The sequence below is a fragment of the Capra hircus genome, chromosome 23 (genome assembly GCF_001704415.2).
Source record: "Capra hircus breed San Clemente chromosome 23, ASM170441v1, whole genome shotgun sequence".
In the NCBI taxonomy this organism is placed as follows: domain Eukaryota; kingdom Metazoa; phylum Chordata; class Mammalia; order Artiodactyla; family Bovidae; genus Capra; species Capra hircus.
Genome location: NC_030830.1, coordinates 36,186,458 through 36,198,498, shown reverse-complemented (window position 1 = coordinate 36,198,498; position 12,041 = coordinate 36,186,458). Strand labels below are relative to the sequence as shown.

The following is a 12,041-nucleotide window of genomic DNA, read 5'->3' as shown; positions in this document are numbered from 1 at the left end:
GATGATAGATGTGTTTAAGGCTGTTTTGATTCTATGGGAGAATCATTCATTGTTGTTAAACAAAACCAATCTTCTCTTTAATCCAAAAAAATCATTCAAACATTACTATTGCATTTCAGGTACAGATACAGGCATTTATGAACAGTACTTTTGGAAAAATTTTATCTTCTCAGCAGGCTCTTCAACTGCTTCAAAGGTATTTATAATGCATTAAGCAGTGTAATTGCTAGGTGGGATAACTTTATACCTGGAAATAACCATTTCAAAACAAATTTTTAGAAATCTCTATGTAAACTTTGAAACTTATAAACAGTAATCTTTTTTATGATTTTATTTTTAAAATTAATTAATTAATTTTAATTGGAGGCTAATTACTTAACAATATTGTGGTGGTTTTTGCCATACATTGACATGAATCAGCCATGGATATACATGTGTCCCCCATCCCGAACCCCCTTCCCACCTCCCTCCCCATCCCATCCCTCTGAGTTGGTCCCCGTGCACCAGCTTTGAGTGCCCTGTTTCATGCATTGGACTTGGCCTAGTGATCTATTTCACATGTGGTAGTATACATGTTTCAATAATATTCTCTCAAATCATCCCACCCTTGCTTTCTCCCACAGAGTCCCAAAGTCTTTTCTTTATATCTGTGTCTCTTTTGCTGTCTCGCATACAGGGTTGTTGTTACCATCTTTCTAAATTCCATATATATGCATTAATATACTGTATTGGTGTTTTTCTTTGTGACTTACTTCAGTCAAACAGTAATCTTTCAATTACCATAAATAGACTGGTGAAAATTTGAAACATGGGATGATGTTTTTCATTGAATTTTATTGAGGAAAGTCTTTCAATAGGAAATGATGTCATATTTTCCCTCGGCTGTGTAATATCTTAAGGTTAATTTCATAAGTGTTATTAGAAAGGGAACAAATAATGTTTGATTCTACATACTGAAAGGAATTCTGAAAGTGAAATTATCTAAGAGTAATAGGTCTCTGGCTTCCCTGATAGGACAGATGGTAAAAAATCTGCCTGCAGTGGAGGAGACCCAGGTTGGATCCCCAGGTTGAGATGAGCTCCTGGAGAAGAAAATGGCAACCCACTCTAGTAGTCTTGCCTGGAGAATCCCATGGACAGAGGAGCCTGGGGGGCTACAGTCCATGGGGTCGCAAAGAGTCAGACATGACTGCAGCGACTTAGCACACATGCCCGTATACGCAGTAGGCCTCCAAACATTCTGTTTCCCCTCTTGAGCACCCCTGCAGCTTTCTCTGTTCTGACAGCAGTGCTCCCCTGCAGGACAGGGGAGCCTGAATTAGAGGAGCGGGCTGGACCAGCAGCCGTTTTCTTCCAGCTCAGACAGGGCTCACTACCCATGTCAAGGGACCCTCTTGGGACTCTCCCCTGAGAGCCAGTGGATCTGGGCTTGGGTCTGACTTTGCTGTAGTTCCATGTCTTCCTAATGATGAATCATACCTGTCAAACTTTACCTCGTGAGATGGTCGTAAGAGTTCAAACAGATATAAAATGGTTTTGATGAGTGAGAGTACCATACAGACTGATGGCGGTACCACTTTCTCGGCAATTTCTCTCTCTTTTTATTCATTTTATTATCAGAATGTTATGGTTCTAGTACTCCCTGTACATCCTTAGTCTCTAAGAGTTAAGTGATGTTTGGCTGACAAAATGTTTATTATCAGTATTGTGACTGGGGATGGTGTGAGCAGTAATATTGGCAGAGGGACAGTCAGTCAACTGCTTTCCATCTTTGCTAAGCCAGTTTTGAAAAGCTCAACTTTTCAATCTCCGTTCAAATGTCATTTTCTTCGGGAAGTCTTTCTTGACTCCCCAGGCTTGGCAGGGTTTCCTCTGTTACAAGCAATTTCTGTCACTCTTACAATTGAAATAACTATTTATGTCAGTTATGACCAATCTCTACCTTTTCAATGAATGTTGGCTTCAAGAGGGCTGAAACCACACCTGTCTTGTACATCACTGTATCCTAGGGCAATGCATGAGGCCTGGTGGGAATATTTGTCAAATGAGTGAATGGATTTTTAGGACTGCAGCAACGCTTAAGTATGTTTCTCATTCACCTTTTAATTATTCACCTTCACTTGCTTTTAGATTCCAGAAACTGAACATTCCCTGTCTGCAGTTAGAAATAAACCATACCATTGAGCGTATTCTTCAGTTTTATGTGGCTGAACTTGAAGCTACCAAGAAGGCAAGTATCATGTTTATCAATGGAACAGCACTTTTCATACAAAAAGAAAAATACGCTGCAAGTATTTGCCATCATTATCTTGTGTCAAGCTTTTCAAACCGATCCTGTCACTGCTGAGTATCTTTGATGCTCCTCTCCAAAGGGGAAGGTCCTGACAGCATGTGTCGCTGGAAAGCCAGATTACACCTCTCTCCTCTTAAGAATTATCTTCTTATGACAGTGTTCATGTATGTGTAGGGAAGCCCATTTATGTTACTGTTTTTGTACATCAAAATATGGGCTCAGGTTTCTGCCATAAAGGAATGCGAATCAGCTGTAATTACACATCCCCTCCCCTCATCCCATCCCTTCAGGTCATCACAGAGCACCAGACTGGGCTCTCTGTGCTACACAGCAACTTCTCACCAGCTGATACTGTGTATATGTTGATGCTACTTTCTCCATTCCTCCCATTCTCTCCCTCACCCACTGGGTCCACAAATCCATTCTTCATCTGTGTCTCCATTCCTTCCCTGCAAACAGGTTCATCAATATCATTTTTATGGCAGAAACCAACACAACATTGTAAAAATTTAGAAAAATATCTAAAGTTTAAAAATAGGAAAAAAAAACAATTGGGAAGGCTTTTATCATAGTTTGTGATTCTGAATTAGATAACACAGCATTGGAATAGGAATTTACTTGGAAATGTGAAATTAGCAGTACGACTAATGGGGCCAAGAAACAGAGAAGTAAAAGTAAAAGGTAGTTAATTCTTGGATTCTTATCCTCTTCTTCTGTCATTCTGTAAAATTAAAATATATGTGTATAACCTGTAATAAAATGTGGGCTCTGGAGAATATTATGACAGATGTAATATAGCTATGTGTTCCCACTTTTGAGTATATCTTTAGGATTAGGGATAAAAGGCAGAAGAAATGTATACGTGTAATGGGAAGTAAGGGTTGAGAGAGAATCAAGTGTCATGTATTGTAATCATCATAGTTTTTGAGCCTTGGGTTGATAGGGCTAGAGTTCTTCTACACACTTATTGACAACCTCTTGTTTATAAAACATGTCAATAATGGTAATACATCAATAAAAATATGGCTGTATATATGTTTTACCTTTTCCACTGTATTGAATTTCAAACATTAAAGCCAGACCTTTAATTACAGCTTTATCATTCTCAAAAAGATGACCCCCCTCTTGCTCGCAACATGCCCCCTATAGCAGGAAAGATCCTCTGGGTGAGGCAGCTGTATCGCCGGATAAGTGAGCCCATCAACTATTTCTTCGTAAGCCAATAGTTAAAATTTACAGTATGTGGATCATGGTGGGTTTACTTTTTCTTTTTTTGGCATGCCCTGAAGCGTGTGGGATCTTAATTCCCCCACTAGGGATTGAGCTGGTGCTCCCTGCATTGAAAGCGTGGAGTCTTAACCACTTGACTCCTGGGGAAGTCCCTTGTGGTGGTTTTTAATACAAGAGATATATTTTATACTACAGCATTTGTATCCAGTAGCATAACTAGAGCTAATTCTTTTACCAGGCAAAGAAAATTTAGTTTGCAAATATGCTTGAAAGAGAATAAGCCAATTCCTTTGATGTTTGGTAGATAAGCCTGATTAATTATAGCTAATCTGTCAGAAGGGTAATCTTAGAAATGTATGACCTTTAATCATACAGGACACTTTATAAAGGCTTTTGTAAAATAATTGTTTTGAAAATGATAGAGCACAGGCCTGGTACTGAAACTTAAGTCTATGTGTGGATGGATAGGTCACTGCTACCCATTCAGTTCAGTTCAGTTCAGACGCTCAGTCCTGTCTGACTCTTTGCGACCCCATGGACTGCAGCATGGCAGGCTTCCCTGTCCGTCACCAACTTCCAGAGCCTACTCAAACTCATGTCCGTCGGTGATGCCATCCAACCATCTCATCCTCTATTGTCCCCTTCTCCTCTCGCCTTCAGTGAAGGTGAGGATGTGCTCAGAATATATTCCTCTGTGTAGGACTGAGACCAAGAGCAGGTATAATGGAGTACATTCATCCTCTGTGTTCTTAAGACTATTAGATTTCTGAAAAAACACCAGGGTAGTCTTAAGCCTTGTTGGAATTCTGAAATTGCAAGTTTGTCATCTCGCTTTGTTTGTTTGTTTTGGTTTTCCTTTTCTTGCTCTGTGTTTTAAAGAGATGGTGTAGCAAAGCAAAGTTGGTTTGCCTGGTGTTGTATTTCTGCCTAAGTAGAGAACAAAATATAATAGTCTTGCAAGGGATTTTATTATTTGAGTATTATTAAATATTAAGTTTTTGTTGTTTTTGTTTGGCTGATATAATTTGTTTTACTGTCCTCATATTAAAAAAATAAATAAATAAAACAAAATGCTGGCCTTAGACAAGAAGCCAGGATGGGTACTCGGTTGTTTATTGACTTTATAGTGACAGAGCAGAGATTGCCCTGTTCTTGATACATGTGAATGAAAACAAACAAAAAAAAAAGAATGGTCAATTTTTACATAGAAAATCTTGTTTTTGTTCTTTGATATATATTTACTTTTTTTTAAAAAAAAAAAGGGTGGGAAGGAGGGAGGAGGGGAGAGAGAGGAAGAAGGGAAGGAAGGAGGGAGGGAGGGAATCTACATTTCCTTTCTTTTTTTTTTTTTGATGCTGAAATTTAAGAATTTTCCCTGATAGTCACAGTTCTAGGAAAATCAGTTCATTGTAACTTGCCAGAAAAGGGGGGAGGAAACAGAGAATTGGAGGTGGAGGCCCTAGTGCCTGCGGCCAGCTGTAAGACTAGATACTTTGTTTTTTAAATCCTATTTTCTGTCTCACTTTCTGCTTTTTACCGTTTATATTTCCCTGCTTCCTTCTCTAGCTTGTCTGACCTTCCTCATCTCTGATCTTTTTCTGAGACAAAATCTAAATGAGTAGCATTGTTATTTGATTTGATGTCATTTAAAATATAAACCACAGCTTTATGGTTTGAATAGAAAGCAGACAGCAGACTTTTAAAAATAAATCATTTTTCTTCCCTTAAAAAAACAGAAAAACTCGGAAATTTTGTCAAGTGCAGAAGGCAAAGCTGTCATTCGTCAGTATAATAAAATTTCCTATGTTCTGGTGGAATTCGAGGTGGTCTATCACACAGCCTGGATCAGAGAGATCTCCCAGTTACAATACGGTGTGTGTAAGACTGCAGTGACCCTGCAGAGGAGGGAGTATTAGGTCGCTTTGAATGAGTTTGTGCTTCTGGAGTATTTTTATGTCTTTTTTAATATAACTGTATGATGGTTAAATTTAGATTTGGGGCTGATACAATTATTTATTTCTTTACAGTTAATAATATTCTGATTTTATAAGCAAAAATTGTCATGACCTTAAAATTGGTATATGCAGATTAGGAGCTTCCCCTGAAAAACAGTGTGTATAACGGACTTTTGGACTCAGAGGGAGAGGGAGAGGGTGGGACGATTTGGGAGAATGGGAATTCTAACATGTATACTGTCATGTAAGAATTGAATCGCCAGTCCATGTCTGACGTAGGGTGCAGCTTGCTTGGGGCAGGTGCATGGGGATGACCCAGAGAGATGTTGGGGGGAGGGAGGTGGGAGGGGGGTTCATGTTTGGGAACGCATGTAAGAATTTAAGATTTTAAAATTTAAAAAAAAAAAAATAAATAAAAAATTAAAAAAAAAAAAAAAAGTCAATATCAAAGCTCTTTATTTCTCCATAGGTTTGAGAAGATTTTTTAAAATCAGTTGATCATGCTGTAGATTCAAATCTCAGTCCCAGAGAGAAAGAATCGCAGCTTGCTTGTCCTCACTGTATCCTTCCTTCAGTCTCTCCTTCCTTCCGTCTGTCCTTCTTCCTTCCACCCATCCTTACCTCCATTGTTCCTCCCTCCCTCCCTCCCTCCCTTGCTTCCTCGCTTCTTCTCTTCCTTCTTTTTTTTCCCTTCTCTCTCCCTCCCCCCTGCTTTCTTTCTATAACTGAATTTAAGTTAAAATTTGATCTCCAGTAAATAAAGAATATTAGGGTTGTGTCTGAGTACCTCTGAGGGGTGCCAGGGTATTGGGCAGTTAAGTGAGGTAGGAGATGGATGGTTTTAAGCCATCATCCATCCATGCTCCCATCATCTGGGATGTTGCTGTCATTGTGTGGGCTCAGTTGTTGGTCAGTTCAGGTTCCTACATTGTCCCATATCAAGCTTAATCTCTTATCCATAACCCTGGCAGAACCCTGACTATGTCCCATGGTGGGAAGGTGTCTCCCTCTCATGCCAGGGATCGCCACTTCAGGAGAGCGCAGAATTGCAGGAGTAGGAAGCGCAGATTCACAGTTTGGGTCCCTGGGAGTGATGGCGAGAGGGGCCACTGCTAGTTCTGCCTCGTGGCTCCAAACTCACGGCACTATATATAGGTCACTGATCCACTGCGTGGCTGCATCCCGAAGGATAAGACTTCAACCCTGCGGGGTATTTTCTCAACTGGCACCTCAGTTAAGCCTTTAATACACCACTTCTATCAGCCCAGCTGTTTCTGGGTAATGCATATGATAAAATCCTATGGATCTTAATGAAAGCCTGCTAATGGAGCAATGGTCTCAAACTTTAAAAGAAGGTTAAAATCTACATTATGGAAAAGATCAAAGAGAAGTTTTAGCAATCAAAATATGGAGCGTGTTTCGTTTTGCTTATACAGTATGATGCACTTCTCTCTTTTTTTTTGTACTGCTGGCTTTTCCTTTGATCTGCACACTAACAAGTTCAACAGTCACCTGGTCCATAAAGCCTTTCCTTATTCTTCCTGGCAGATAATAATGTATTCTTCCTCCAGAGGCCTCCACACATTTTATCATGACATTTGTGGCTTTATAGATCTGTCTAACACATTTCAGCAATACTCTCCGCGTCTGTTTCGTCTTTGTGTCCTTTAAATAGCAGTGAAAGCTAACAAAACACACTTTATATATACAACCCCCGTTAATTCTCATGGCCGTTCTCTGGGCTGTTATTCCTACTGTCATTTTACAGATGAGGAAACTGAGGTGCTGAGAAGTTAAGTGCTTTTCCTGAGATCACAGAGCTGGGAAGTGGCAGGGCCAGGATTCAAATTTGCCATTCTTTAAAAAAAAAAAAATTGTTTATTTATTTGGCTGGTCCAGGTCTTAGTTGCAGCATATGGGCTCTAGTTCCCTGACCAGGGAGAGAACCCCTGCACTGGGAGGGTGCAGTCTTAGCCACTGGACTGCCATGGAAGTCCCCAGACTTGCCTTGCACGTGAACACGGGCTCGTGGAAGTGAATTACTCTGAAAGACCTCTTGTTATGTTGATGTAACTATATTTAACTGTATAGGAACTTGGGATAGTAATTGGAGACCTAGTACTGGTCTCCTCATTTGCTCTATAAAGTTTCTCTAGTGATGGTTCACATAGAAGGTTCACTTAGTCCCAGAGTTGACTTCCTGGCTGTCATTATTCTTAGTGGTCTCGCTGACCATTTTGTCCTTTCAAGAAAGCTCAGCTTTGCCTTAAGGAAGATAGATTTCATTACATGAATGTCCTAATGTTATCTTGGCATTTACTTGGGAAGATAAATGACTTCCAGCCAAAGTTTTTAAAGATTCTAAATGAACTGGTTTTTAGTTGAAATCCTCATGAAACCATCATTGTTAATAATCACATCAAAACTCATTCTGTTGAGTAAAAGTCAACGAACTTCAAAGGGATATACAGTCTATTTTGTTTTACTAGAAATTTGATGCAGCCATATTCTCTGAAGTAATTTGAGGCTTGGAAGATACGTGTGAAATTCTCACATTAGCAGTGCTAGTATGAGATGCAGCTGAAGCTAGCACATACTAGTTTACAGCTGCACTACTATGATGCCTTTAAAAGTAATTCATGTTAGGATAACAAATGATTGAAGGCTACTCAGCATGAACAGTTTGGGATTATATATTTAACTTCTTAATAAAAAGCATATCTGAAAGTGCCTGTTACATGACTGATGTTCATGTAGTAATTTGGTTGTAGGCTAAAAAAAATTCTTCCTCTGCATTCTAGGAGTTCACAACTCAATGATGTTTAATAAATATTTATTACTGATACTGAACCTAGTTATCAATTTAAGTCAGATAAACCTTTAAGTCAGATAAACCTTAATAAATATTTACTACTCATACTGAACCTAGTTATCAATTTAAGTCAGATAAACCTTCTTAAATTTAAGAAGCCAATTTAGTGTTAGGTATAGAAAAGAGTTTGAACTCTATGAGGTGTGTCATATTTTGTAGTTGGGCACATCTTTCAGTTCTCTCTCCCAGCGGTTAAATCATAATCTGTAAAAATAAACTAACACTGCATCACAGCCCTCTTAGACCCACTCAGAAAAGTACTGTATTACAGTTTAGAGCACACAGGCTGAGCATTCTTGGTTCATATTTATGTCTCTGGATCTGATTTTATGGTTTGCAAACACTCTGCATTCATTTATCTAAGTTTTGAGTGCTGACAGTGCGTCAGATACTGTGCCTTAGCACTTGACAGCCAAAACTACCATTCTGTGCTTAAGAAGTCAGTGGTTCAGTGGGGAAGACAGTCATATAAGCAGGACTGGAAGCAGAAGTCTAGAGTAAGTCATGTCAGCAACTGTTTATTTGCAGCTTTGCAAGCCACACTCTTTGTGCGACATCCAGAAACAGGAAAGTTGCTGGTTAATTTTGACCCCAAAATTTTGGAAGTTGTTCGGGAAACTAAGTGCATGATAAAAATGCAGCTGGACGTACCAGAACAGGCAAAGAGATTGCTAAAATTGGAAAGTAAATTGAAAGGAGATAAATTGTACCTGCAGGTAAGATGGATTCTCTTTGCTTTTCTTTTTAAGAAATATTTGTTTATTTGGATCTTAGTTGCGTCTTAGTTGGGGCACATGGGATCTTTTGCTGTGGTGCATGGACGCTCGAGTTGTGGCCCGAGGGCTCAGTGGTTGTGGCACTCGGGCCTAGGTGTGCCGTGGCATGTGGGACCCTAGTTCCCAAGCCAGGGATTGAACCTGCATCTCCCGCATTGCAAGGTGGATTCTTAACCACTGGACCACAAGGGAAGTTCCCTACTTTCTAATTATTTTGAAAGAGGTTTTTTTTAAGAAAAAAATATTTTTATTTTAAAAGAAAAAGACATCTTTGCAGTTGTGCTGATGCTGCATTGAGGAGAAATTTGTTATTATGTTGATTCTTTTTAAATTTTTCAGCTTTATTGAGGGATAGGTGACAAATAAAATTGTTAGATAAAGTGTAGGTCATGATGATTTGATACACATATATGTTATGAAAATATGTTGTAGAATGTGTTAGTCACTCAGTTGTGTCCAGCTCTTTGTGACCCCATGGACTGTAGCCCGCCAGGTTCCTCTGTCCAGGCAAGAATGCAGGAATGGGTTGCCATTCCCTTCTCCAGGGATCTTCCTGACCCAGGGATCGACCTGGGTCTCCCGACTTACAGGCAGATTCTTTACCGTCTGAGCCACTGGGAAGCCAGAAGCCCGTATTATGAAAGGATTCCTTCCATTTAGTCAGTTAACTAACATATCCATCATTATATATATATATATATATATATATATATATATATATATATATATATAAAACATATAAACACACACACACATTGGTGAAAACATTTAAATTCTATTCTCTTCAGTTTAGTTGCTCAGTCGTGTCTGACTCTTTGCAACCCCATGGACTGCAGCACGCCAGGTTTCCCTGTTCATCACCAACTCCCGGAGCCTGCTCAAACTCATGTCCATTGAGTTGATGATACCATCCAACCATCTCATCCTCTGTCATCCCCGTCTCCTCCTGCCTTCAATCTTTCCCAGCATCAGGGTCTTTTCACATGAGACAGTTCTTCACATCAGGTGGCCAAAGTATTGGAGTTTCAGCTTCAGCATCAGTCCTTCCAATGAATATTCAGGACTGATTTCCTTTAGGATGGACTGGTTTGATCTCCTTGCAGTCCAAGGGACTCTCAAGAGTCTTCTCCAACACCACAGTTCAAAAGCATCAACTCTTCGGCACTTGGTTTTTTTTTCTTTTTATAGTCCAACTCTTACATCCATACATGATTAATGGGAAAACCATAGCTTTGACTAGATGGATCTTTGTCGGCAAGGTAACATCTCTGTTTTTAATATGCTGTCTAGGTTGGTCATAGCTTTTCTTCCAAGGAGCAAGTGTCTTTTAATTTCATGACTGCAGTCACCATCTTTAGTGATTTTGGAGCCCAGGAAAATAAAGTCTGACACTGTTTCCATTCCTTCCCCATCTAATTTGCCATGAAGCGATGGTACCAGATGCCATGATCTTAGTTTTTTGAATGTTGAGTTTTAAGCCAACTTTTTCACTCTCTTTCACTTTCATCAAGAGGCTCTTTAATTCCTCTTAACTTTCTGCCATAAGGGTGGTGTCATCTGTGTGTATGAGGTTATTGATATTTCTCCTGGCAATCTTGATCCCAGCTTGTGCTTCATCCAGCCCGGCACTTCATATGATGTATTCTGCATAGAAGTTAAATAAGTAGGGTGACAATATACAGCCTTGATGTACTACTTTCCAAATTTGGAACCAATCTGTTGTTCCATGTCTGGTTCTAACTGTTGCTTCTTGACCTGCATGCAGATTTCTCAGGAGACAGGTAAGGTGGTCTGGTATTCCCTTCTCTTAAAGAATTTTCCACAGTTTGTTGTCATCTACACAGTCAAAGGCTTTGGCATAATCAATAAAGCAGAAGTAGATGTTTTTCTGGAATTCTCTTTCTTTTTCGATGATCCAGCAGATGTTGGCAATTTGATCTCTGGTTCCTCTGCCTTTTCTAAATCCAGCTTGAGCATCTGGAAATTCATGGTTCACATACTATTGAAGCCTGGCTTAGAGAAGTTCAAGCATTACTTTGCTAGCATGTGAGATTGAGTGCAATTGTGCAGCAGTTTGATTGTATGATGTGTTATCAACTACCGTCACTATGTTGTACTTCAGGTCTTCAGACCTTATCAATCTTATAGCTGAAAGTTTGTACCCTGTTAGCAATATCTTCCTGTTTCCCCTACCCCTGACAATTACTTTGCTACTCTTTTTATGAGTTTGCATGTCTTAGATTCCACATGTAAGTGATATTATACAGTGTTTATCTTCTCCTGTCTGACTTATTTCACTTGGCTCAGTGCCCTCGAGGTCCATCCATGTTGTCACAAATGGCAAGATGGCCTTCTTTCGCATGGTTGAATAATATTCCATTGTATATATGTCACCATTTTATCCATTCACCCATTGATGGAAAGTTGTTTCCATGTTTTGGCTGTTGTGAATAATGTTGCAATGAACATTGGAGTGCATATGCATTTTCAAATTAGTGTTTTCATATTCTTTGGATGAAAATCCCCAAGTGGAATTGCTAGGTCTTATGGTAGGCATCGCTAACTCAATGGACATGAGTTTGAGTAAACTCAGGAGTTGGTGATGGACAGGGAGGCCTGGCGTGCTGCAGTCCATGGGGTCACAAAGAGTCGGGCACGACTGAGTGACTGAACTGAACTGATGGTAGTTTTACTTTAGTTTTGTAAGGAAACTTCATACTGTTTTTGATAATGTTTGCACAATTTACCTTTTACCAACAATGTCTGAAGGTTCCTTACCCTCCACATCCTCACCAGTTATTTATCTTTTATTGATAGATGTGAGGTGGTATCTCATTACCCAGTATGTTTACTTATAGGAGTTTTATGGCTTCAGGTCTTAAATTCAATGCTTTAATCCATTTTGAGTTAATTTT

General features: G+C 39.5%; 1 protein-coding gene across 1 annotated transcript in view; it reads left to right on the top strand.

Moving 5' to 3' along the window:
- Positions 1–12,041, top strand: part of DNAH8 (dynein axonemal heavy chain 8) — a 312,973-nt gene that overhangs the window by 42,599 nt on the left and 258,333 nt on the right. Inside the window, exons 13-17 of the mRNA XM_018039316.1 lie at positions 120–196; positions 2,131–2,230; positions 3,388–3,507; positions 5,260–5,395; positions 8,879–9,066. Coding sequence (XP_017894805.1) covers positions 120–196; positions 2,131–2,230; positions 3,388–3,507; positions 5,260–5,395; positions 8,879–9,066 — 621 coding nt within the window. The remainder of the gene's footprint in view (positions 1–119; positions 197–2,130; positions 2,231–3,387; positions 3,508–5,259; positions 5,396–8,878; positions 9,067–12,041) is intronic.